General features: G+C 41.9%; 1 protein-coding gene across 3 annotated transcripts in view; it reads left to right on the top strand.

The window, feature by feature from the left end:
- The window catches only part of mid2 (midline 2), a 112,055-nt gene that overhangs the window by 33,262 nt on the left and 51,405 nt on the right, over positions 1 to 27,388 (top strand). For all 3 annotated transcript variants that reach the window (XM_069669640.1, XM_069669641.1, XM_069669639.1), the window contains exon 2: positions 5,931 to 6,817. In XM_069669640.1, coding sequence (XP_069525741.1) covers positions 5,987 to 6,817 — 831 coding nt within the window. In that variant the 5' untranslated portion in view covers positions 5,931 to 5,986. The remainder of the gene's footprint in view (positions 1 to 5,930; positions 6,818 to 27,388) is intronic.

The following is a 27,388-nucleotide window of genomic DNA, read 5'->3' as shown; positions in this document are numbered from 1 at the left end:
TCCGTACAACTGATTCGAATGCAGTCACAACATGCCAGTTGCTGGGTTCTTGCATTGGATTACATTTAGGCAAACTTTACCCAACAGCTTTAAATTATTATGGTATATATCAGTTTGTCCACACCTTTCATGACCTTTAAACTTTTGACCTCTGTTAGGTAACTGATTGCCAATAAACAGTTTCCTATCACACTCCTCTGCCCCACATTCTTGTGTTTCAGACCTGGCCAAGCATGCGTGAATTAATGCTGTGCTGCTCCATAAACAACTGAACATGTCACTATAGTCTGAAAGGAGAACAGGTCTGGAATGGCTGTCTGCTTGGAAATGTTCTTGTCCTTGCACTTGTTTAAAGGATGTCGCATGCAAAAGTATCGAGCATAAGCAGATTCACAATCTGACTCTGTGTATGAGTGCTAAATAAAGTACTTATTCAGCCCTGCCTCTTCAGACAGACTAATGATTCATCAGTAGGGCTGGGTATCGAGAAGGATTTCTCAATTCAATTCGATTCTGATTCACAGAGTCACGATTTTTGTTAGGGGTATCTAGTTACAATATCAATGCACCTCTAACCCCAAAGAAGTTGCATCATGTACTTTTTATTCAACATGACAAACACACAGCAGTCAACACAATATTAACAATTTTATGAATTAGACAGCTTATGAACTTTTTATCCAGTTTCAGATTTTTAGTTTGTACATCTGGCTCATGGTTTTGATTAAACAAACTGGGCTTCAACTTGCGCGAGATTTGGCCGCGAGATCTCCTAGCGTGAAGAACAAAACCACACGAGACTGAGAGTTATAGGGAATGGCATATTGTGTAACAACATGCCAAAAATACCCTCGCTGTCAAAGGCGACGCTAACAGAGAGTAACATAAACATCAGTGCAAAACTAACGTACATATTCATGGATGCACACGCGATAAAAAGAGTCTGTCAGCGATCACTGATGTTTCCATAGTAGGTGCAGTACACAAGTCCGGACATGTCTCCCTTATTGTCGTGTTTTGGGGGGATGCGCTGTCGTGCTGCATTCAGGAGTGCTCAGAAACGTGAGTGATCACACACGTTTTCACGCATATTTTTAAAGATCAATCTCGGGATTTATTAATAAATATTGGGTCATCAAATGAGAATTGATTCGAATCGGAAAAATTGATTTTTTAAACCCAGCCCTATTCATCAATAATGTCCCCTTTTTCCCTGTTTCTCTTATTTCATCGTTTTTAGACTCCCAAACATCTTGCTAAGGTAATCAGCAAAACAGATTTATGTCTGTGTGTGTGTTTTTCTTCGAGCACCAGCTCAAGCTGCTCTGCGTCCAGATGGGACGTTGCTCCTAAACAGGAATGGCAGATGAAGAGACACAATGAGACAGAGTTTGTGCTTGTAAATGTGAAGCTCTGACTGCCTGTGTGTCTGTTTTTTTTTTTTTAATCTGCTGTACAAACACCTTTACCGTGAAGCTTGCAATTCGGCCCCTAAGTGGCTTCTATCATAGGCGGCGCTGCTTCCCCAGAGTGACACAGCTAAAGCTTAATGGGCCTGTTGATGGTGTGTTAAAGCTTGATGGTAATTATAACACCATGCTCCGTTAAACACAGTCACATTAACATCAGCACAGGCAGCACTGTGGCAGGAAATAGAGTGAGACTGCTGATTCAGACTACATTTGAATTAGACTGTAAGACAAATCCAGGATAAGGCCCAAGTATGTATCTCTGCTGATGTGATGGATTTAATAATTGAGGGTTTTGGTCCTTTGGATGTATGCTTGATTATTTCCTTGTTATGATACTGACAGATGTATAATCCCTCAGCATACTTGTTGTGATCACTTTTTGTTTATGTCTGTGAGTAAGAAGGAAAGTGAGGGATTTGTGTCACTTCCTTTATTCTATTTGTCAAATACAGATTAGTGGAGTGGCAGGATTTGTTGGAAATCATTTTCTGAAGTGCAGTAAGAACATATTTAAGGACTTATATTTTCTTTTTCCTCCGAGTATGTACAGTGGTATGATAGAATACCATTATTATTCTCAGTTGCATCAATTTTACCTACTCCCGAGCTAAGGTCACATGGTTGTGCTGTGACCTGATGATCTTGAATCCATGTGTATCCTGAGAAGCTTAATGAATGTGTGCCTTGTTTCCTGTTGTTGACATATTTTGGCAATGAAACAGCAGTCATATGGAACTGCTCAGCCTAAAGCTGCTCGCTGTGACCTTGAGAAAATATAGATCTCACTGACTTTGACTATTTCAACATCATTTATTTGTGTACTTTTACAGATTGTTTTTAAAACCTAGTAATCGTTGAAAGTGCTATAATTGTTTTAAAATGATTGAAGAAATGTTTTTCTTATTCTCTTATTGATCCTGGAGCAGCTGGCAGCCAAGTGGTTACAGCATATGCTTCATTACCACAACATGATTGTTCAGTGTAATATTCACAGACAAAAGACTGCAGATTGATTCAAATAAAAAAATACTAGCTAATGGTTACATATAGTGTATACATATAAAGGTTTATATGTGGAAAAAGATCGTACAATGACCATTTTAGGCCGGCCAAAGTCTTGGCCCCAAGAAGTGGTGGTTGCACCGTTTTCTGGAACCCCACATACGATCGAGTTCATACTTAACAGTGCACTCCCTTGGGTCCGCAGCAAAACACCCACCAAGTGTGAAGTCAATGAGTATAAAGGTTCTTGAGTTATAATAAACTCATTAACACATTATGATAGAAAGAGATCCCTTCCTTTATAGTTTGATAGTGCTGCTACAATGGCATCTATCGGCCAAACGGCACCAAATTTACCATGGTCACTCAGACATCATATGAACACTTTTCCACCAAATGTTGTTCCAATATAACAAAGCGTTCAGGAGATATGACATTTTCTGTAATGTAAGCCCTGTTCATAGCATTTGAGCAAACTTTGAGAGGAAGCTGTAGCAAAAGTGAAATCCAAAAATAAAAAACGTTTTCTGGCTTAGTCTGGATTTTGTCTCCTAAATTTGTTGAAGTTCCTAACAAAAAAAATAACTGACTGAGCAAAGAGGGGGCGTGGCTTATATGGATCAATTTGAATTGTTGTTTCTTGTGTATTTCAAAAGGCTCGATTTAAAGTTTGTTGTTTGAACACCACCATCTGATCAAACTGTACTAAATTTGACACTGCGCTACCTCAGGTCCTCAGCCACTTACCAGTTAAGTGTGAAGCTGTCCGGATGAACAGTTCCGTAGATATGACAGACTCCCTCAGAGATTCCTTCCTGTATAGATTTGTACCTTTACTCTGGAACCAGTGGCCTTGTTTGTCATCAAAAGGTCCTGAAGGTTGTCCTCTCCTCCCTTCATCACTTCCCCCACATCCTGTTTCTGCGTATTTCCATTCAGCTTCCCCTGGTTATCAACTCTCCGATACAGTGCAGATAAATTAGACCTATTGTTGGCGTGATGAAGCAGAACCTCTTGTTTGCTCGCTCTGTGGAAGCTTCCCTCTAAACTCGCTCTCTCTCTGTTTATCCCTTACACAGCCCGCCTGTGATAACAACCGCATAAAGCATCTGATAAATAGCAGCCAAGGTGAATATTGGAGAAGGTCATTATGTGTACTCGCGCAGGTACACACAGCTTCCTAATAGACAAGTTAAACGTACCTGCCTAACACACACACACGCACACACACACTTATTTGCACACCGGCACAGTGCCCACTGCCTTTTATCAGTGTAATATCTGCATGATTGGCTGCGAGCAGTTATTTATTTCTTTTCCGGATAATGAATTTTGTTACAAAGCCGCTGCATGCATATAACTACTTTCTTCAGTTGAGTGCCTTTCCCGAGCACTTAGCTGCTGCTCAAATCATGTTTGCTTTGAACACAGCTCAGTGTCGAGGCCTGGTTTATGCTGCTGCAGAAAGGAGGAGACTTTTGTTACAGCAAATGAGTTTGAGCCTTTGAGCTCTGTTTCTGTCTCTATAAAGTCCTGTCTTCAGATCGTCCTTTGCCGGTTTCAGAGATTAAGGGTTGTTGTGTAACGTTGTGTGTTACTTCTCGATGCAGCAAGTCATGAGAGTGTCACGGCACAATAATTTTGTCACAATGGGCTGTGGATGGAGGAGCTAATTCAATATATCTTAATATGAGTAACTCAATAGATATAACTGAAGGACAATGCCACGCGTCAGCGTGCTGTTTTGACAATAAGCTGTGAATTTCATTATCTATCTGGAGTCATGAGGTCATAGTTTCAACACCTCTAATCTGCGTAATATTGGGGCTGCACTTTGGTGCATAGGTTGGTGCTGTCGCCTCACAGCTAGAAGGTTCCTTGTTCGAATCCTGGTATTTAGTTTGCATTTTCTCCCCATTTCCACCCACAGTCCAAAGACATGCTTGTTCGGTTCATTGGTGACTCTGAATTGCCTATATGAGTGTGAGTGTAAAAGGTTGTTGGTGTCAATGTGCCCTGCGATTGACGGGCGATCAGTCCAGGATGTACCCCGCCTCTCGCCCCAATGACAGCTGGGATCGGCTCCAGCTTCCTGCGACCCTGAACAGGATAAGCAGTATGGATAATGGATGGCCGGATGGATGCTAAATATTTTCATGTTTTACCATCTCAAATGGAGGGATTTGTTATTTTCCTTTGTCGTATGTGATAGTAGGTTAAAAATATGAATCATTTGGACTGTTGGACTAGTGAAAAGCTAATTGAAGACATTATCATTGGCTCTTTTTCTTAAAAAGTAAAATGAAACCAGAAAATTATCCACAAACTAAAATAAATGAAACACAGTTTGGACAGACTGAATGGTGCACTTACTGATAAACACCTATTGTGTTCCCTGATTTCATGTTGAGCACTTAGTCTCCAAACTTTTAAACCTTGGAGCAAGCCCAAGTGTTTTATACCCACACACTATCCTAGTTATGTTAGTATTCCTTGTATCTGCTGCCCCTTTCACGATAACATATTTCCAGGTGAGATTTAAAAGCTCTCTTAGTGTCTGAACATAGTCACCTTCATGTACACAATGACCTAAGCTGCAGAGTGGTCACTCACAGGAGTTTAAACACTGTTCCACTGATGACAGGTACTTTCTGATTAGTCACAACCCGTGAAACCCAGTCATCAGTAAATCCTGCATGACTGGCACAGAGGCAGACGGGGGCCGTCTTTCAGAAACGACCTCTCCTAATGAAATTGTCACTGTCAGCTCTGTGGGGTCGTCTACTTTAATACTGTAGTTTCACGGTGCCTGCTTTGTTTCTTTTAAAGGATGGAGCTGTGCACGAGTACGACTGAATCAGTGAGGAGTGGGGGGGAGGGTTATAGGTGATTTCTCATGTCAGTGGTTTTAAGGCCACCCGGGGGAGACAGCTTGATATGCAGGCTGTAAGGTCCTGAGATTTGGAGCGCTTGTAGAAAGAGAAGAGAGGATCTGGAATCAATTTTCTTGTCCTGTTTCAACCCTGTTTTTACTGTTCCACTTGAAATTGTTGTTTGGATCATGGTTTAAAAGTTGATGTCTTTTGGGTTAAGTGTTTGTTGTTTGATAAGTCAAGCTGATCTTCCCACAGTCGCCATGAAAAATAGGCAATGTCACAAAGATGGAGCAAAAATGTCTGAGAATGAATGAAGAGTAGAAAATCTAATTTTAGGAGTCTGTCAGGGTGTCTCTGCCTTTTTCTGCTCATCTCTTCCCTCCATTGATTTTTATTTCTTCCCCATCAGTCAGTTGACCTCTTTGTTTTTCCACTGTCTTCAGTTGTTCCTCTCATTCTTACTTGGCTCTGCAGGAGGAAAAGCCTCAACAAGAAGGCCCAGTCGGATGTACAAGCTGAGCAGAATAGAAGTGCAAGAGAAAGTGTTAATACTCATCCAAATCTTTCCTTCTTTGTGCAGGTAATCGGCCAGCTTCCGTGGGATTTGATGTCACCTTTAGATTGGTTCAACTGAAGATGGAAACACTGGAGTCTGAGCTGACCTGCCCGATCTGCCTGGAGTTGTTTGAAGACCCTCTGCTCTTGCCCTGCGCCCACAGCCTGTGTTTTAACTGCGCCCATCGCATCCTGGTGTCCCACTGTTCCACCAGCAAGCCCCTCGAATCTATCTCGGCCTTTCAGTGCCCCACGTGTCGTTACGTCATCACGCTGAATCACCGCGGCCTGGAGGGCCTTAAGCGCAATGTGACGCTGCAGAACATCATTGACCGCTTTCAAAAGGCCTCCCTCAGCGGCCCCAATTCCCCCACCGAGAGCCGCCGCCTGCAGCCGCAGCGGCCCTACACCGCCACCATTAGCGGAACGATAGCTGGAACGATTGGCGGCGGTGGGAGTGGAGGTGGAAGTAGCGCCCGCGGCAGCCCGGCCTCTTCCAGCCACTCCCACTCGCACGCCAATCACACCAATCATGCCAACCACGCCAACCACACCAACGCAAACCACAGCCCCGCTGTTGTTGCGAAAATGGATCCGCGCATCAGCTGCCAGTTCTGCGAGCAGGATCCGCCGCGTGAGGCCGTCAAGACGTGTGTCACGTGCGAGGTGTCGTACTGCGACCGATGCCTGCGCGCGACACACCCCAACAAGAAGCCGTTCACGAGCCATCGTCTGGTGGAGCCGGTGCCGGACACGCACATCCGCGGCCTGACCTGCTTGGAGCACGAGAACGAGAAGGTCAACATGTACTGCCTGGTGGACGACCAGCTCATCTGTGCCCTCTGCAAGCTGGTGGGACGCCACCGAGAGCACCAGGTGTCCTCGCTCACTGAACGCTTCGACAAGCTCAAGGTTAGTCCTCTGTGGGCTTTTCAGTTTACAGAGCATGCTGGGCAGTCATATCAGCAACAGTGTCTGTGTTCTGCCCCTATTCTTTATACTGTTTAAATCTGTTTTACTGAAGAAAGGTAAGTCACCATCTGCAACAAGACTGAAAGCAACTGATGATTTACTGTGGAGCTTTGAAGCCATTCTCACAAAGAGGTTCTCATTTAAAGCCTGCAACATTCATTATGATATCTTTGCTTGCAGTTAAATCTTTAATCCATCCACTCCTTCCTCGGGGGTGTTCATTCTGCACATTTCTGTTGACTATGAACTTTCGGTATTGCCACAGTTGCATCATACGCACTCACAGCAGCCTTTGTTCAGCAAGAAGGGCAGAGAAACAGATCACAAACAGAGAGAGTCAGAGAGGGAGAGAGAGACAATTCGGATGGTGTGCTGGTGAGAAGGGCAGAGAGAGGCGGAGAGCTATAGGGAGGCCGTCATTATAATAGTCGATGAGCTGGCATTCCCTGTGGTTACTGAGCTTTCAGAGGCTCTGCGTAAAGTCCAGGACTGCTGAATCAGGGTGAAAAACAACAGAGAGAGGCAGTCGCTGGAGCTAATTCCACAACTAAAGACCTCCAGCAGCACGCCCTATATGCTGGCCTGAAAACTTTTACCATGAGTCTGTTTGTCTTTTGTGTTTTTATATACCTCTTCATGACCCCTTTAAAAACTGGAAATGAAACACAATGAAAGAAGTTACCAGTGTCATCATTTCTAGATTGGCTTCTGTGAGAAATATTCAACTCTGATAGAATTGAGTACGAAGGGAATTATGTTTAGTTATACTCTGGTTAAACCATATAAACCTGTGAGTAGTCGTCCTTATTGCTACAAATGTAGGCATTAGCGCCATATGGGCTGTTACATATACTGTGTAATTATGTAGATTATCTGCTTTTTAAAAAGTAATCCTCCTACTTAAAGATTTTATCCTCTGTACTTCTTACCATTCATCCAAAAAGTCGTCTGGATTAAGAAAATTCCAGTCTTGTTTTCTGTCCCCGGGGTGTGAAGCTGTTGCAATGCTTGGATTGTGTAGCACGCAGAAAGAAAGGCGCCCTTGCGAAAGCGCTACAATGTCAGTTTACAGGCTCCATTTGTAGAAAGGTTCTTGTTGGTAGGTTGATGTTCTTGTTTCGCAAAGAAAGTACATTAAAATGGTCTCACATTCGGGCACTTTGGGCATTTCTGTCCCTCCACATTACAAAACTGTGGGTGTTAGAATATGTAAGCAGCGTTTGAAGAGACATTGTTAACATTCCATTTGCAACAGAAATCCATCTCGCTGGGTCTCAAGGTGAACACAACAACAGCAGCGATGTTTTCAGCAGCATAAAACATGAGATTTATTCTAGAGGAAATGTAATCCAGCAGTCTGTATTATTGATGCTTTAAGCTAGCAAAACTTTGGCTCTCACTCCCCGTTTCGCACCAACATGTCAGAAAAATTCAACCAGCTCCACACCTCATGTCGACTTAACCCTCAGGAGCAGTTTATTTTCACTAGCTCTCTCCCTTTTTTTTTTACACCCACCACCCCTTTCTGCCACCACATTCCCCAGAGTTTGCTGTAAGTAGCGAGCTCTCCCCCTCTCTGCTCTCCAGCTCATAGCTGGCTGTGGTACTTTTCAACGTTCCCGAGCCAAGGCTTTGAACTCTCTTGACTTTGAAATCCCCAATCTAGCCCAAACCTAGGAGGAGCTAAAACCCCGGTCCAAGCTTCAGCTCAGCTCAGCAGTGGCAGCAGCAGCTAACTTATAATCTTCTTCTCACTTATGGAAAGGCAGAGAAGAAGAAGTCCTTTTGTGCATAGCTAATCATGGAAGATGTAGGTCAAAAAGGGGTGTGCTTTCCCCTGTTCCTTTTTCTGCAAGTCTAATATTAGAAACAGTCTTGCTTGAGTTTTCAGCCATATGTAACTAACGCCGTCATCGTCTGAATGCCCTTTTCAGCTACTCTAATTGGCTGCTAGTCAGTGTTGCTATTTAATTGCACTCAGTTGCCTCAGTTTGACCCCAGCCTCCCTCCGTTTGATCTTTGACCTCTGGATTACCCTTCACATTACTTCCTCTGTCTGCTGTGTGCGCTGGGAGCTACTCTGACACTAAATGATTTCTCACACATTAAGGGAAAGGTATAGCTTCCCTCCAGCGAGGAAGGTGGATATTTTCAGGAGAGAAAAAAGCCAACAAGAGCCAACGCTGTAAAGAAAAAAAGAGAAAATGTGGCGCAGCTGAAACTGCAGGGAAGTCAGTTAATTCCCCAGGCGCCTGTTAAGAAGAGCTCTTTGCTCAGACGCACAGACATTTGTGTCTTATAATTGGCAGAACTTGGTTTTAGTGTTTTACTTTGATATTCTTAAAAGACTGCAGATTAAAGGTAGTACTCCCTAGATTTGTATTTGTTTTTACACAATCACAATCACTGAAACCACTTCTAGCTAAGCTACATGCTGTTGTTGCAGTGAATGTTTCATCACCTGCTGCTGTGGAAGTGTCTGTCGCGGGCTAATTACTGTGTAATTTAGGTATATTTGTGGCAGCCTAACATCCCCATTCAGCGGGACTCTTACATGTGTGAGGTTACACTGGTTACACCGGGAGGTGAGAAAGTCTAACACCAAAGGTGAAACTGCCACATTGTAGGTGAAATGTTTGCCACGTAGGGTCATGACAAGTCACAATTTGACTGTTGTTTAAGCAGTCGGGTTTGTAGCATGGTATTTCTAGTATTTCTAAAACATTACTAGCTTGGTAGCTAATGGGCTTTTTCTATACAGTACATGTATGCTAAAGCTATGAGTGGTGAAAAATGTGTAGTTGCTGTCATAAAGAGTTAAGAAAGGTAAATGTTGCAGGGCGAACAAGTCCACTTGCCAATCTTGTAAGACTGTAACTGAGTCTTGTAACTGAGTGCTAAACACGCTAACGCTGGTGTTCTTAGCGCTTTTATTGTAGAGGATGTAATTTTTGTGTTTCCATTTGCATCGTTATCTATGCATTAAAGGAATTGAGACATATATTCTTGTTATGCTGACAGTTAGATGAGAATGTCGCTCTGTAAGTATTTCAGTTATAGCTTGAGCAAGCAGCCGGTTAGCTTAGTTTTTTCTTAGCTATAGCTTAGCTTTGTTTATCTTGACCGTAACCAGAGACACTGAAACGTTGCTGCTCCTGGCCAAGAATCAGTTCCATAACCCCTCTTAAAACATGAAATATTAGCGTGTACATTTTGGGTTTTGTGTTGATTAAATAAACCATGCTACTCGATGTTTAGTAAGCTTCAGAGGTGCTGGCAGGAAGGCATTGCTAGCTTTGGACAGAGCCAGGCTAGCTGTTTCCTCAAATACCACCCAGTAGCCACTGTTTGATTAAAGAGAGACACTTTTATAACAGTAGGTGGTTGGAAAGAAGCAGGAAGAAGAGGAAAGAGACAGCGAGAAGCAGATGGAGAGAATAAAGTGTGAGGGAAATGGAGAAATGATGATAAATGGATCACATCACGGGGCTAATAAGTCGCTCTCTCCTCTTCTAGCTTACTGGCAGCTAATTTAGTGACTCTCTAACTCTTAAGGGTTTGAAGTGTGTGTGTGCTTTAGCATCGACTGCTAATGAGCCCACACGGTGGCAAAGCCTATAGCAGAGCTGCTGACATTTCTGACACCCAGAGAAACACTCGAAGTAAGCAGAAGATAAACTTAAAGACCCTAGGTATTCAACTCTCGGTGGAGACATGTGCAGTAACCCTTCGGAAATGGGATTTGTAGTTGTATAAGTGTGTGTGGGTTTCTCTAAGGTCTTGACAGGTCTCATGCATACTTGTACCAGATGATAGTCTGTTATGTATATGAGAAGAATGAAGAAATATGCAAAACATTTCTCACCGATTATTGGATTAATTCCTGTTTTGGAAGCAGAAAGTCACAGACACAGACCCCCCCTCCCCTCCGCCTTTTCTCTCTCTAACTTTCCTCTCTCTTCATTTCCTCCAGCCCTGCTTCTCTCCCTTTATCCCCTCTGCTTTCTTCCTTCAGCCCCCTCGCCCCTCTTCATCTTCTGCTTCTCCTCCATCTAAGCTCCTTAAGGCACTGTCTAACTCTTTCCTATGTGATGTGTGAATTAGCTGCTTGTGCTGCTGACTCCACTCCTGCTGTATTTACACCGGGGTTGCTTTGCTAAATCCAGAGGCGATCTTGTACATGTGTGCGCACACACACACAGATTCATGTACATTTAATCTCATCTACACTCACAAACTCACAACTACTTCCTGGCTCTTTTTGTTTTTCGCACAATAAAATACAAGAAAATACAGAAGAATTTGAGTTCAGATCGTCTAATCTGATTGTACGCCGAATACAGGAAGACATTATTTAAAGAGGAAATTAAAAGGCTGCTCAAACAAGCTGAATTTTTCATGCTCTCACAACTCTTTCAGTCTCACACACTCTCTTTTCTCCCCAGACACAGACGCCCACTCTCTCTACTACCGTCCTCCCGCTCTGCTGCCATATTTCTCTCTCTTTCTCACTTTTGCATGCAGAAATCAACCTTCCCACCTGCTGTCTGTCACTCTCTTTCTCTCTCTCTCCCTCGATGGCCGCTGGCCAGTCTGTCTTGTTTTAGGTAACACCACTCCTCTGCACCCGCCGCTGTCGCCCACAAACCCACATTCACTGCAGCAGCAGCATATTGCCAGTAAGAGGGAGACTCACAGCCCTCCAGTGTGTTTGTGTGTGGGAGGGTATATGATTGCCTTCAAATATGTGTGCAGGATTCACAGGTGTGTATGTGTGAGAACATGTGGGTGTTCATGTGTGTCGAAGCAGATGCTATTATTCCTGACATGTGTGGAGAGATTGGTGAGCTGGGTGTGTGAAACCAGGGGAAATCACGGCTCTATGTGGAGAACAGTGTGAGATGGAGCACACTTAGTCATGCTGACGGAGCCGCCAAGGATGTTGAAAGCTCTTAGTATAGCGTCTATGTGAATGTGTGTTTGTGCCTATATTTCACAAGTCAATGCATCATGCATGTGTTGTGAAAATGTATCACGCCAGCCCGTCATAAAAGTTAGGGGGTCATGAAAAAAAAAGGTGTATGAAATCACTCCCAGCCTCTGCATCATGCATATGCACCATTTATGCAAAAAGATAGTGGAAGGCTTTTAAGAGCTTTGGTGTCTGCAGTGATACAATGTAATGCAGAGAGAGTGATTTAACTGACTTCACTCATCTGTGAGTTTTTCATGTTTCAGAGATGTACACATTTTCCCATCATCCATTCGTTTCTCTTTTTCTCCCCACTAAAATGAGAGAAGTGTTCACTGTAGCTGCATCCCTCTTATTCTCAGTTCAGCCATAGTGTGATATTGATATTCCCTGCTATAGGGATTGCAGGGTATTGAAATACATCCACTATAGTCACATTAGTGTTGTTCACCAGAAGAGAAAAACACAGTAAGTCTGATATTACTCTATTTTCTCTTGAAGGAGCTATTCTCCCCTGGAAAGAGCCGCTGTCAGTCAAAGCTGGTGTTCTCTATAATCAATAGAAGCAATAATATTTGAAATTGGCGCCATAGCTGTGGAGAAAGTTGTCCAAACAGCTCGTGGTTTCACCCATTCTACATTCCTACAACATCCAGCGCCCCTCCCTCTGGTTTCACTGCAGGCATCCGAAATATGACGAGAATATACCGGTGGAACGTCTAAAAAATCTTCAGGTCTGCAGTCTACATTTCAAACCTGACGATTTTGGACTGTAGCTCGCTCTCACTGGCAATATGCTGCTGCTAAACTGTAGTTTAGCGAGCTCCCTGGCCTCCGCCAGATGACTCGTTTTACCGCTGTAGTCTGGCGGAGGTTTTCCAGGGCCCATTGGAGAAGCGGATAGCGTCCTTTTTCCTACCATAATGGCATTAGCTCCCCGTAATAACATGATAGGACTGAGGTTGAAAATCTATCCCACACTCTGTCCTGAAGTGACATGATGTCTGCTTGGCCTGGGAGCCTTTAATATTTATAAGAGTTCTGGTGAACCATCAGCTGAATACTATTTTAAGGTTGTTTTTTTTACGCCTCCAACAATAACATGTTGGGTAAATTCAGCAGGATAAACTGGACAACTTAATATCATATTAGCCCCAAATCCTAATGACCATCAACCTCAGCCTGTGTCCCTGTATTTGCCTTCTAAATAAATCTGCAAGATTTTGTTTATCGGTGTCTTTCTTCTTTTTTTGTCTGTTTTTTTGCAACCCTTCTTTCTGGCTTTAAACAAGGTTTAAGCTGAAACTCAGGCACTCCAAGGCTCTGCTGTGTGTATTTAAGGGTAAATCTGTAAGAAGCTGACAACATAGGAAAGCTTTGCTGAGCCTCTGACACTTCTGACACTCAAGGAAAACCATTTTAACCGAGCACTTTCTGGATCTCTGTAGCCGCTACCACACAAACATGTATGTACACTTCACAGTGCATTCATGTGTGCTGGGATGAGTTACTTAAATACATCATATACATTATTTTCTACAGTTGCTGTACTGGTTTATATAAAGCAGGGGTTTGTAAGAATACATGGCAGATCATAAACTCATTATTATTTATGTATTTTAGTCAGCGGGCTCTCAGCTACACAGCACAACGTAAGAGGATTTACACATTAATCAACAGTGGAAACTCATCCTGCTATGCTGATGGGTTTTTTTTCCACTGGCTGCCAAGCACTTGAATTCCAACCTTTCATATAGTGCCACATTATTTGCCTGTAATATCTGATGAGTAGGCACTTCCTTGTATTAATCTGCAACAATGCGTAGCACAGATCACATTTATATGAGGGGAGGAGGGAGAGAAGTGATGACACATGCAGTCTATGAAGATTACTGAGAGGCTTGATTTAGGAATTACATTTCAGTAAAAATCCACTCATTTAAATCACACGAGAGATTTTCTGCTGAAGATATTTTGTTTCGTGGCTCAGCGTCAGTCGACAAGACAACAAATCATAACAGGAATATTTATACTGAGTCTGGAATGTCAGTTTCTTTGCTCCCCTACAAACACATCCACAGCATGTGTGCGTGTGTGTGCATGATATAAACGAAGGCTGAAGGCACATTGAGTCTGTTTTCTCCTCAGTATTATGTTTTGGTGTCTGTGCACAGCACACGCTTCCTTTTTGCGTGTGCGTGATGAGTTCTGCGTCCTGTTGTGAGGCTGCCAGGCAGGAACAGTGTGTCGCCACTGGGAAGATACTTAGTTTGAACTAATGACACCAGAGTGAGATGAACAGCACGTCTTCCCGGGCCTGAGGACACCAGGGACCTCTGAATCATTCTCTAACTTAAAATAGCCTGATGGTTAGCCTTCTCTGAGCTGCACAGAGAGCAGTAATAGTTCAACTCTATCGATATTGTCTTATCTAAATGTTGGAGAGTACATTTTGGCCAATTTTACTTTATATTCAGCTTAAAAACCCTGAGTCAGGTTCATAAAATAATTCTAATCAGTATTTTATGAAGCTAAATAATGTTTTCGTTCAGCCCTAGCTGGCAACTGTTTTAAGCAAAAATGCGCTAACGCTGTAGCTTATGCCATGTGTTTAGCACGAAACAGCAGCAATCACATTTAGCAGCTAGCTGGTGAACATACTGAAGTGTTTAGCATCTCTAGGGAAAGATATTTTCTCAGGATGGTGAAGACCAAAGCAGAGATACAAGAACTCAAAATGAATACTTCTCTGTTTCCGTTGGATGTGTAAATTGGGAAAGTCTTTGCTAACCTAGCCACGCTAACAACCTCTATAGGTTGGAACTATGTCTGTGTTGTGTTAATTAATGTTTAAGGACTTGGTCACAGCAAACAATCGAAGCACCAGAAGCTAGCTAACAAGAAGTTAGCTAACTCTCATAACTAGCTTAACCTGCGAAAATCTGCGACTTAGCTAAAAGGGTTGAAATTTTAAAACACCCATTTATCTCTACTGTTGTTCTTCTACTGATTGGGACTCAATATTGTGGTGTTGAATAAGTTTTCCTTGATCTATTATCAGGTGTTTTAAATTTAGTGTAGGCACAGGACTGAAATGTGTAGCTGATGACCGGTATCAACATGAACCTCATTTGCGTCACTCCTCCTTATCTTGGAAAGATTTTGGTCTCTTTTTATTGCTTTTTGTGATTGTCACTTCTTATTGTACATCCTCATTATGGGTCGTTTCCATTTTTAGAAGGCAGTGGCTCTGTCGACTTGAGTTTTGGCTCCAAGAGACAGCTGGTCTGTTTTTAAACAGCTTTACTGTTGCAACTGCTTGAAATGTAAAAATGGATCGTTTCCCTTTCAGCAGAGAACTGAAGAACTCGGCGACACTAAGAGCAGCAAATGACCAGAACTGGATGTTGGCCATAACACGCACAGCTACTTAAGTTAGAGGGGAACCAATCTTGCCTTTGTGCTTAGAAACACACTTGGTTGAACATCATCTCATTATGTGTTTTTTCATTTTTCAGCCTTACATTAACAAGACTGAACATTTCAACCGTAGAGCACTACCACTACAGTCACAGTGAAAAATGACCCCTCTGCGAAGGCCAGTCAATCAGGTAGCAGTTGGCTAAGTTGAACATCACAAGAATGAGGAAAAAAATGTAAAATATGGGAAAAGAGCCGATCAAAAAATCAAAAAAGGAATATTGGCAGATAAACTCGTGAAATTCTTTGAAAAAGCCCCTCATTGTTATCCATTGATCTCCCCATGGGCAGCCATTATTTCAGGATTTGGTTTTCCTCCAGTTGCATTGCAGCAGATTTATTATGGATGAGAAGTTAACCAAAGAAAAATGGTGGAGGAGATAGTGAAAAAAGTTCCCTTGCACTTTAAAAATGTGATATTATGATGATAAAATGATATTTTTTCTGGCAGTGGCCATAGGAATGTGAAATGGACACAAGATTGTTTAGCTTCAGTAAAGTTTTATTTTTCGGAAATGTGTAGAATTCTGAAGTTACCTCGACCCAACTATGTATTCATACATATCTCTCCTACATGAAGTGACTCTCCTCTCATCTCCTTTGGTCATCTTGAGAAGAACTTTAATGGATCGTAAGCGTATGTGTTGTTTTGGCTTTGTGGGGTGAGTTTCAGGCTCCCACACTGTTCTCAAACATCTCTGCCTGTCTCAGACACAGCTGCCTTGGACAGATGCGTTCTTCAGTGCATTCCATTCCCATGAGCGTCTTTCTTCCTGAAACATGCACGTTCTCTCTCAGAACACACGTACACAAACACAGCACTGTGAGCACCGTTATCTAACGCAGTGACATGGACATATAGGTAGTGTAGAAAGCCTGAATGTGCTGCATAATAGAAACAATCCCGAGTCATTGTGACATATTTCAGGGTGATTCTTTGGGTATGTTGTGTTGGTGACTCTGATAGTATGCGGCAGTGTTTTATATTGTGCATAAATGTGTATTTTAAGCCTTTTTCAGTTGTATGGTTTGTATCATTAAGGATTAATTTAAGAAACAAGACAAATGTGGGAATTTTTACTTCCTGAATGTCTTTCCAATTGTAATTACCCATCTACAGGGACACTTTCATATCGCAGTCGAACCAGAAAACTGAAGTAATTCTGTGTAGAAAGTGCAACCATTGTTTTTTGCACAGAATGTAAAATGGATTTGTGTGTGTTAATATATATACCTTTGAAAAAATAGTCCCTGTATCCCCGTGTTAGTTGTGCAGGGCTGTATTTCTCCACTACATGAACTCTTGACCACAATGAACCTGCGTCTCCTGTGAGGGCCACCAGGCATCTCCACAGTGAGTTCAAGTTGGAGTGTAAGTCCAAGATGTTATTTAGATCTACAAGATTTCTGACAGGCCTCAGGAGCAGACAGGAGACGAGCAGCGGGACAATATGACCATGAATTGACTTTGCAAACTTCAGTTACCTGGGAGCTTGTTCGCTTTATGCCACTAGGAGAGATCGCGAACAGAGGTTAACGGCACCGTGCTCCGATGTCACCCTCTCTTAAAGCCTACGAGAAAGAGGAGGTGTGCTGATGCATGCTTAATAGCATGCAGGGCTTCTTTTATGGCTTCTAAAAAGGGACACATCAACCGTCCTCTCTGGCTGGCATGGTGGTGACAGCAGCAGCCAGCACCCTGTCTGCTTAAGCTCCATAAAGAAACACAGCCACGTGTACGTATGAGGTCATGCATACGGTCCAAACATGGGGACACTATATAGGCCTTTAATGACTTTGTCATGTTATTTTAACATGCATGAAAGAGACACAAACCAGAGACACAGATTACAGCGCACGCTTGAAAATGGACTTTTCCTGTTAGAAAAAACGAATATTTTCTTATTAATCTGTCATCTTGAATAACTGGCTATAAAAGTCACTCCATATATAGCATATACACACAAACAGAAACGTACACAAGCCCTCTCTGTATGCGAAAGCACTGTGTGTTTTCCTTGCAGCTCTGTGCACCTTCTTTAGAGATTTCCCTGTGGAATAATACATCCAACAGCGCTCGTAAAAGCCATCAAGCTAATGCAATTTCTTTTTTTATTACCCAGTCCTTCATTGTCCTATAACCCAACCACGGCAAGGAAATATGTGCTGTGGATTTACTTCTTCAATTCTGCAGGTGGCTGCTTCAATTTGATTGTGTGCGATTTCAGGAATTTGCCAAATTTCAGGTTTCAGTTCAATTTTGATTGTTCTCAGACCTTTTCATTTGTGGCATAAAATCTTAAATCACACCAGAGATTCTGTTCACTAGGGTGTGACATTCGGAGATGTGCGTTCAGATCAGTTTTAAACCCTCAAATACATCAAACTCTTTCTTCATGACCCCAATTCTGACATCGCTGACCTGAAACAACATCCCTAGAAGTTTCGGTTTGGCTCGAGTTACTCAAAGGAAGTTCATCCCCCGGGGGAGTCATACAGCGAGGAATGTCTGCTCCAGATTTTGACGCCAGAAAGCCCACCGTGTAGAATCGCAGGAACGCTGTGAATGCGTCTTTCCTATTTGCGGCGAGCCCTCTTAACCATCGCAGACACTGTCCAGAGCGGTTCCCTGCACTAAAGCTTCTGGTTTCACGCCAAATTGAGGAATGCTTAGCATGGAGGCTGAGCCTGAGCTGGGGTTATGTGATGTTTCATTTCCATAAGTACACGGAAGCTGGGATTCTCAGCATGTAAATCCATAGTTGTATGTCACAGAGTCAAAGCCACATGTCTGAGGATGTCATATTTATCTGTGCAAAGATAATCTTCATATTTCTTCCTGTCATCCTCCTCCCTGTCTCTGAATCTCCTCTTTCCTGCTCCTCTTGCCTCAGTGTCCATCTCATCCTCTTTGGGCACCCGTCCAGCAGCTGGCATGGTAACAGAAGTCATATATAGATGTTATGTATCTGCCATCAGCACTAGTGTTACATGACCTCATCTATAAATACATGATAGTGACATGATTTACAGGCCTACTTCCTGGGCACGCTCTGCCAATTAGATAAGGTAAAGCACAGTAGAGATGGAGTAAATCACTTTGCCCACCTTGGAGGAAGCAAACCCATCTGTTAGGGTGGACAGAGCCACTTTGATACTAATGGAGACACTCTGTCTTGTCACTGACCACTGCCACTGTGTGTGGAAGGGAGGAGGAGAGGGTACGTTTGTCTGATTCGTTGTGTGCATGATGAGAGTCTGCATCTTTTTTTCTGTTCTACATCTGAAAGCCCGCAGGGCCCGATGGGGGGGTCACACTGTGGTGGGAAAGATAAAGCGCTCGAGGGTGGAAACCTCACTGTTTCTCTGAAATGGGTCTCTGTATGGCATAATCTACTACCGCATTCAGTACCAGTGAAACAGAAGAAAACAAAAAGCTACATTTTCCCCTTTTTATAACTCCACATCGGCTTTTTTTCCCCTCCCTGCTGATCTTTATGTACTGCCAGTACATTTTAAACATTTATTTCCTGCAGAACAGCGCTCAGGGAATCATCTCTATAAATCGCATGGATATAAAATTACACTATTAACTTCTGGAAAAAATAAGGTTTGTGCATAAGCAATGCTTTTAATCTGAAAGGCAAGGAAATGCAGAAAAAAAGAAGAGTTAAAACCACTCTCAGATGTGTCGAGATAAGCAGAAGTCTTATGTAGGAAGTTTGTTTTGAGGCTAAGCTAGCTCGGCCACTTTTACGTCACTGCCCCTTCTGGGCCTCCTAAATCATGAGTCACTAATGATACATTATGTAGCATTAAGATGCTCTTGAGCAGGCGGCACCTGAAGATAAACTCTGACACACATCATCACATGTGCTGCTGCGTGTGTTTACCCTCCTGCTGTTTGCATGGATTTCATGTGCTCACAGAAACGAGGCGTTCGCCGACGCCCAAGCCAAAAAAAGAAATCGACTGACTGTGTTGCTCATAACCTTATCGCGCTCTCGCAGAACCAACCCCCATTTTCTGTACTCTGTGAGCTCAGATGAACTCCTCTGGAGGTTTTACTAGAAGCTGACAAGTGTAAAGCTTTTAGCTCGGAAAGTGTCAATCACACCGGATTATTGTTCCCGTCGTGTGGCTAAAGGTTTAAAAAAGATGACGTGAGCATCAGGCTACAAGATGACAAAAAAAGGTCCAAAGAGGCAGTGGATTTATTTTGTTTGATTTTAATTATTAAATATATTAAAGAGAGCTTCTTCTCTGTATCTTCAGGCCCAATAAAACATGTATAATTAGAGCTGAGACATAGAGATAGCACTAAGTCTTAGAGACAAGACTTGTCCTGTCATTGTTATTTAGTTTTTTAACAGTTGAAAAAGGCGGAACAGAGAATAGGAAGACAAGAAGATAAAGGTCAGGATTGCGGAAGACATGCGGAGAGGAGGCAGATGACGTTGCAGAGGAGCAGGAACGAGGAATCTGAAGTGGCAGGAAAGCAAAAGCGAACAGTGAAGGCAGGAAAGAGGAAGAGAAGCTACAGGGATTCCATGATGGTGACGTTCGGGGTGATTCACTTATCATTGCTGAGTGTGTAAATGACAAGCACTTCTTCTTTCCTACCTGCCTCCAGCGCAGCCACAGGTGAAGCTTCAGCTGTCAACACAGGACATTTAATGGGAAATAGTACAGAGATGCACTTTATTTTAGGAGGTGTCTGGTACTCTATGAATAGAGTTTTTGCTGCACTAGGAGGAAATAATCGTGTGTGTTACATATTTTATGTATTCACTTGATACTCCTATCTAGAGAAACGATGAGGCGATAAATACAGAGTAATAACAGGAGAGATTTAAACAGAACAGATGCGGTTTAAGGCCTCATGTTGGCATTTTAGGGTAAGTATACGTCTCTTTAAAGTGACTGAAAGTTAAATATTAGCATAAAATCATTCAGAGGATTATCAGATATAACGCACTGAAATGAGTCTTAGAAGAGCAACAACAAGTACAACACTGAAACACAGAGGATATGACAGTCAAAGTGTTCATACTAATGCACAGAAAGAGATAAAGAAGGTGAAGAGGGCAGTTATGTTGATCAAAGTGAAACCATTCCTAGACAACCACCACTTCTGCTTGAATCTGTTTCCTCTTTCAGGCAGCTTTCTCTTCCCTCAGACAGGGAAAATGGGTTTGAGGATCTTGTACCAGCTCGACCAGAAAGCCCTGAATTCCCGGTGTTTGTGAGGTGCACATGAATTTTCCACAAGCTCAAATGTGCTGCTGCCCATGTGTCGGATGTGAGATTATCCCCTGTGTCACTTTGCCACGAGTGATCCGGTAAAACACCGTCAAGGACTCTTGAAGCTGTGGGGCCGCCGTGATGGAGACCTCAAAACTGTCATGTCAGTTATTCATTGCCTTTTCACAGGCAAACACAGCGATGAATCTCAGTATCTACAGGGAATAAAATGCCACATGTTCTCCGACAGACCTTCCCAGTGGCTTTCAACAACTTCCTCTTTCCTTCCTCTTTTCCTTCAAGACAAGATAAACTCTGAGGAGGGATGGCAAAAAAAATGTGGAGGTGACAAAGCAGAGATGGGAACCAAGGTGACACAAAATGTTATATAGTAGTAGGTTATATTGTAGTATTTAAAGCTTTTATATCTTTCTACGGTGGCCCTGACAACATTTGCTCTAACATAACTTTTCACTGAACACAACATTTAAAAAAAATGTTTCACTAAACTTAAAAATATTTTTAAAAAAACAAAAACATTTCATGACATATGACATTTCACACATTTTAGGAAAAAACAAAATGTCAAGAAACACAATAACATTACACAAAACTACATGTCCAAAACATTATAACGTTACACAAAACTACATGTCACAAAACACGATAACGTTACACAAAACTACATGTCACAAAACACGATAACGTTACACAAAACTACATGTCACAAAACACGATAACGTTACACAAAACTACATGTCACAAAACACGATAACGTTACACGAAACACAACTAAAACACTAAACAACATTTTACGAAACAACAACATTTCATTAATCACAAAAATATTTAGTAAAACAAAAACAAAATCACGAAAAGTCACGAAACGCCACAATATGCCACGAAACAACAACATATCACGAAACACAATACGTCATGGAACACAACAGTATGTCACGGAACACAACAATACGTCATGGAACACAACAGTATGTCACGGAACACAACAATACGTCATGGAACACAACAATATGTCACGAAACAACAATATATCACGAAACACAATACGTCATGGAACACAACAACATGTCATGGAACACAACAATATGTCATGGAACACAACAATATGTCACGGAACACAACAATATATCATGACACACCACAATATGTCGTGAAACTTTCCTTCTTCCTTTCTTTTTCCTCACCTTGTTGCTGCTTAAAGGCTTAAGCAGAGCTTTAGTGAGAACAACACCTTCGTTTCAGCAAAGCATTCTTTTTGGATCAGCTAACCAGGCGCCGCTGACGGCTCTGCTTATCTCACTTGTGTGGTGACTTTTTGCACAACACTGGGTGTGTTTGAAATGAAATAGGATTATAGTATTTAATCAGACGCACTCGCTGATTGTAGTTATTAAAGTAAAAGTTGTGATGGTATGAGGTTCATGCAGCCACTGTAGAATCAAAGCTGATGTGAAATTGCCTCTGAAACCTCTGGATCCAGAAACCAGCAGGGGGGAGCTTTATGCTTGGGCACACAGACGCTGTGTTTACACACACAAAACATACAAAACCTTCATACTTTATCTTTGGATTTTCTGCACTCTCAGGACCCAGCCAACCAATCAGATTACCTGTTTTTTTTTCTCTTGGCAAACATCCTCTACTGCAGTGATTTGTTTCTGTGTGTCAGCAGCGTTTCTCATTATGCTGTTATATTTGTGAGTGTGCACACACTTCCCTGTGACCTCCTGTAACCTCCTGTGGGTGCTAATCTTTTTGAACTTGACTTACCACTTCATCCATTATGATTAATGTGACAGTCAAATGAACACCTAACATTTTGCTGGTTGCTAAATATATGAAGTATCAGATCATTATCTTAATGTTTAGTCGTCTGGTGACATAGTTGGTGGAAATTCATAACAGTACTTAGCTCAGTAGAAGATGGTAGTTTGTGAAACATTTGTCATTGCAGCAATGAGTCGGAGGCTTTTAGAAACACAGAGCCAAGCAGCGGCCTCCGGGCTCCCATCAGTCAGAATGACTCAGACCCAACACACTGCTCCCTCTGTTATTGCATTTTAGAAAATAAGGCAAAATGAATAAGCGTGTCATATGAATTTACCAACGAGCCGGCAGCTAGATAATTGTATTACAGCCAATGAAATGTGTCTGCGTGCTGCCAGACTGTGTGACTCTCTCTTGCTGTTAGGCACTTTTTCTTTCTTACCTTGTCTAAGTTCGTGCAGGAGCCAAGCAGGCATTTCGGCAAATTAATCTGTGAATATAAAATTCATTTTCAATAGAAATCAATAATTAGAAGAAGAGGACATTGATGCTACAGGCTGAGCCAGGGGACGTGAACGTAGAGGAAAAGTACTTCCTTATCAGTTAGGGGATTTTTTCTTACTGTAACGAATCAGGCCTTAAACCAAAAACTACTATTTGCAAAATGTCTACAATACATAGCGTATGTGTTCATTTATTTATGAAACGCTGCACATTGATAAAAAAAAAATAGATTAAATTTGCAAAGGTTTGCCAGAGGCTTGTTTCCATGCCCTCGAAAGCCCTAAAAACGTCAAAACTGCAGAGGAAATATCAGAAAAATGTAGGTTATATATGAGATTGTCAAAACAGAACAATGTTCTCTTGTATATTGTGGAAACCAATTTGCCTGACAATGCAAAAATAACATGTCAGCTCTTTGTAGATAATGCCGCGGGAGCTGAACTGTTTCCAACGTGCAAATAGTGCCAAGACTGTCGATTTTAGTTTTTTATTACGGAAAAGAAAAGAAAAAACATAGTATCTTTTTTACCGCTCTAGTCTCACAGACAGAGCAGAGGTATAGGTCAACTACAGGGCCGTGTCTTTGAAAGCAGCAGGCATCACTGGGTCACTGAAGGACACTTGAGTTGAGACGCGCATTGACTCAAGAGATTTAATCTGGATTACCTGCTTGGTGGGAAGCCTCCCTGCTGTCTTGGCCATAATGCTGCCAATCAAAGCCTACGTTTTTACATGCTGCTGTAAACCGTTTGAGCCCTTAGAGGAATTCTGCAACATTTCGGTAGATTCTCTTTACCCTAGAGTTAAAGGAGCAGATCAATATCAATCTGTGTGTTCAATGCAGAGAAAGCACAAATGGCTTGTTCAGCCTAGGTTAGCCGAGGGACTGCAGCTTCTTGTGTTTTTTTCACATCTTTTACATTTTCACCACCGCTGCTTTATTTATGAGTCCAGATCAGCTATCAGGAGTTTAGAGGTGTGCACTGTAATATGGGTACAGATATATGTTTAATATGCTGATAGTTATCTGTGAGTAAAGCATACAAAACAACAAATCAGACCCAGACATGAAACATGCATCCTGAGCAGTTGTCTGTCTCCGTTTTCTACTTGCATCTTGTGACTTTAAAATCAATAATGCACACAAACTTTAAAGATAACTGAATACTGATATTGTATTCTGAACCCTGTCGCTGCTCTATCAAAGCTCTGTTATATCCTCTATCTCCACATAGCAGACAAACAGCGGCAACGGGATGATTAGATCTGTAGTCAGGATCACAGTGGTCGGCTCCAGCTCCCGTCCGAGGACACGAATATTCTCTATCTAACAACCTAATGATATCATCTGTTCTGAGCTGAACGTGCACTGAGAGGATTTGTTATGATCTGCACTGAGTACAAGTCGGATGATGATACTATTTTAAAGGTTTGCTCACACCTCCTTATGATGTACCATCGGCACCCGGATCTGCACTGTTTGTGTCGGTGCACAAACCCATGGGAACATGAAGATTGCAAACAGACACTGAAGTTAGATAACAGTTGTTATGTACATGACATATTTCCTGTAATTTCCATATGTCAAAGTTTCCTCTTCTATGCAAAAATTGTCTGACAAGCTTTCAAACTTTCATTTTTTTAATTGATTGGCCGACCAAAACCTGTAATTACAATGTTCTTTAGAGGATTTGAATGCAGCATTTAACCACAATAAAACAACAGTTGATTGATTTGTTATGAAAGCATTTTGTGCACGACATGCCTAACATGGTTTCCATTTGCAGCATGCACACAGTGTCTCAGTCAGAGCTGACTCTGTGACATAAAACCACCAGACTTTGAGGAATGTGAGAGAAGCACATGGAGTTATGGCTAACATGTTAGTTCTCTGTTGGTTGCTGCTGTGCTGTGTTTTTGGATTGCATGAACACACACCGCTACTGTTGTTATTCCGTGATTGACAGTTAATTATGTGGTTTGGTTGGAGCGGCCGCAGATTCCAGTGGGAATGCCTTTAAATGGTTTTAAAAGAAAAGCAGACAGAAAGCTCTCTTGTTCCAGAGCCTTGCCCTATTTGTCAGATGCTTTTAATTAATATATCAAATGAATGGTACTAATGTTAAATGATTTGACATTAGCAGCGCTGAGGTTTGTTAGAGAACTACAAATTATTTAATTTGCTTAAAGGAAGGTTTTTTTTCTCTCAGTGTTTCAGTTGATTTTGCTCAGCGGTCTTGTATTCATTTGTAATGCATCAATGTTTTCTCTGTAGATAGATATGGATTATATTAAGCAAACAAGAAACTAACACGTACACATGTAATAGTACTTTCTCTGTATAAATCCATGCAACTGAATGGCATTGTTCCAACAAGAATCCAGCGTAGGCCGATTGAAATGAAAAGAAAGATCCTTTAAGCCCATTCAACCACATCACTGTTTTCCACTAACTCCACTTTATCTCAGTCCAGGCCCCCTAATCCGCAGCATTAAATTTCTCTTTACATTCAAATATCACAGTATCCTCAGCCTGTAATCTGATATGAAATTGTTTAATAAAGGCTTCCAGAAGGTTGGGAAATGATCAGCGATATTTTGCTTTGCGCCGCGTAGCATCTATTTCTATCATTGCTTTTATATTTTTATTCTTTTTCGTCATTTCTTCTTTGTTTTCAGTCGTCCTGGCCTGGTCTTGTCCCTGACCCAAACAAATAATTGGGACGTTAAACGCACATACATGCCTGTGGTGGGATATCATAGAGTCTGATAAACAACACAAATCAAAATGCCAGCTTGTGTCTTGTCCTCGCTGCTCAGTAGTCATGACCATTCATTATTCCCCTTCAGAGAAAATTCTCCATCCTAATCCTCTCATGTGGCTAACAACCTGAATTACTATTTGATTTGTGTGTATTTAAGATCCCTCATAGTAAGCCTTAAGGGAGAAAAGAAACTGAAGCAGAGTCCTAGTGCTCGACTATGGCGGTAGACTTGTCCTTCCGTACCCTTCCTTGCTTCGCTCTCCTGTTTCCTCCCAGTAACTTTGTTTAAATGCCCCCAGAAGACTTACAAATGAAAGCAAGCATCTTCCAGCAGTCTTTGCTCATTCGACGCTGCAAAGCCTCTTTCAAAATTCTTTTGTGTTCACGCTCAACGTAGTCAGAGGAGTTCGTTCAGAGTTCAAACACCGTTAGCATCCCAGAGCTAACACTATGAAAGCTATAATGCCTTACATTAGCTGTAAAACGTGTGCTAATCGTTGATTCTATGTACATTTGATTGTGAATTGGTAGTAGAGGAGAACACAGTATAAATGCACAATTAGACTGTTCTGCGAGTGAAAAACAGACAAAAGTCTTAACATTTTAGCTAGCATCTTCTAGCTGTCTTTTCCTCTTCAACGCTACTCAGCAGCTGTTCCAAAATTCCTTTAATGTTCATGCTTGTAGTTTGAAGGTCAGACCAGTTTGTTCACAGTTTAAGCATCATTAGCATCCCAGAGCTAACACTATGAAAGCTATAAGGCCTTACATTAGCTGTAAAACGTGTGGTAATGGTTGTACATTTGATTGTGATTAAGTAGTAGAGGAGAACTTTATCCTTAGTGCTAGACAGACACATTATAAATGCACAATTAGACTGTTTTGCCAGTGAAAAACAGACAAAAGTTTTAGCTAGCCTCTTCTAGCTGTCTTTTCCTAGACAGCAGCTGTTCCAAAATTCCTTTAATGTTCACGCTTGTAGTTTGAAGGTCAGACCAGTTCAAGTATCAAACATCATTAGCATCACAGAGCTAACACTATGAACGCTAATGCCTTACATTCGATGTAAAATGTTAAGTGATTGTTATTTGTTTTTATGCTGAATTGGTTGAAGAGGAAAACTTTAGCCTTGGTGCACAACACACAGACATATAGACAGCTTCTGCACGTGAAAAACACAAAGTCTTAACATTTTAGCTAGTTTTGAGCATCCCTATTGGTCTCATTAATTTGGCACCAGCCAGTGGCTTATGAGACAAGCGTGACTCCCCGTTTGTTATACCCCTGCTACAATTCTCCAGAGCTCTGCCCTATGGAATATTATCCTCAGACAAAAACCCCGTTTCCCAGAAGGCTTGTGTTACTGACACGTCCAGCCTCTGAAAAGCCTCTTGTTAACAACAGCTGTAAAGTGAGCTCTCTCTATTCTATTGCTCTTTCTCAAGTTTAATCTCACCCTTTTTTTGTGTGTGCTTTCATTTCTGTTTCTCTCACTGTGTCATTGTTTCTCCTGAGCATGGAGAAGGATCCTGAATTAATTAAAAGAAAAAGACTTTGAAGTTGGATACTTCGCCTCGGGGCTTTCTGTTCCATTTTTGTTTTTGTGGTGGCGGTTGAATTTTTTGTTGTTTCAAAGTCGTAACGACCCAGAAATTCAACTACTGGACAATGTCATGTAATTAGGCGACTGATGCAGAGCAGCATGAAAACTTTATGTAAATATTTTCCCCATACAGAGCATTTCTGATCTTTAGATGA

The sequence above is a fragment of the Semicossyphus pulcher genome, unplaced genomic scaffold (assembly GCF_022749685.1).
Source record: "Semicossyphus pulcher isolate SPU_LCO1_2020_fin unplaced genomic scaffold, fSemPul1.0.p SCAF_2, whole genome shotgun sequence".
Taxonomy (NCBI): Eukaryota; Metazoa; Chordata; class Actinopteri; order Labriformes; family Labridae; genus Semicossyphus; species Semicossyphus pulcher.
Note: the sequence above shows the minus strand (reverse complement) of the source record. Positions and strands in the feature narration are given on the sequence as shown.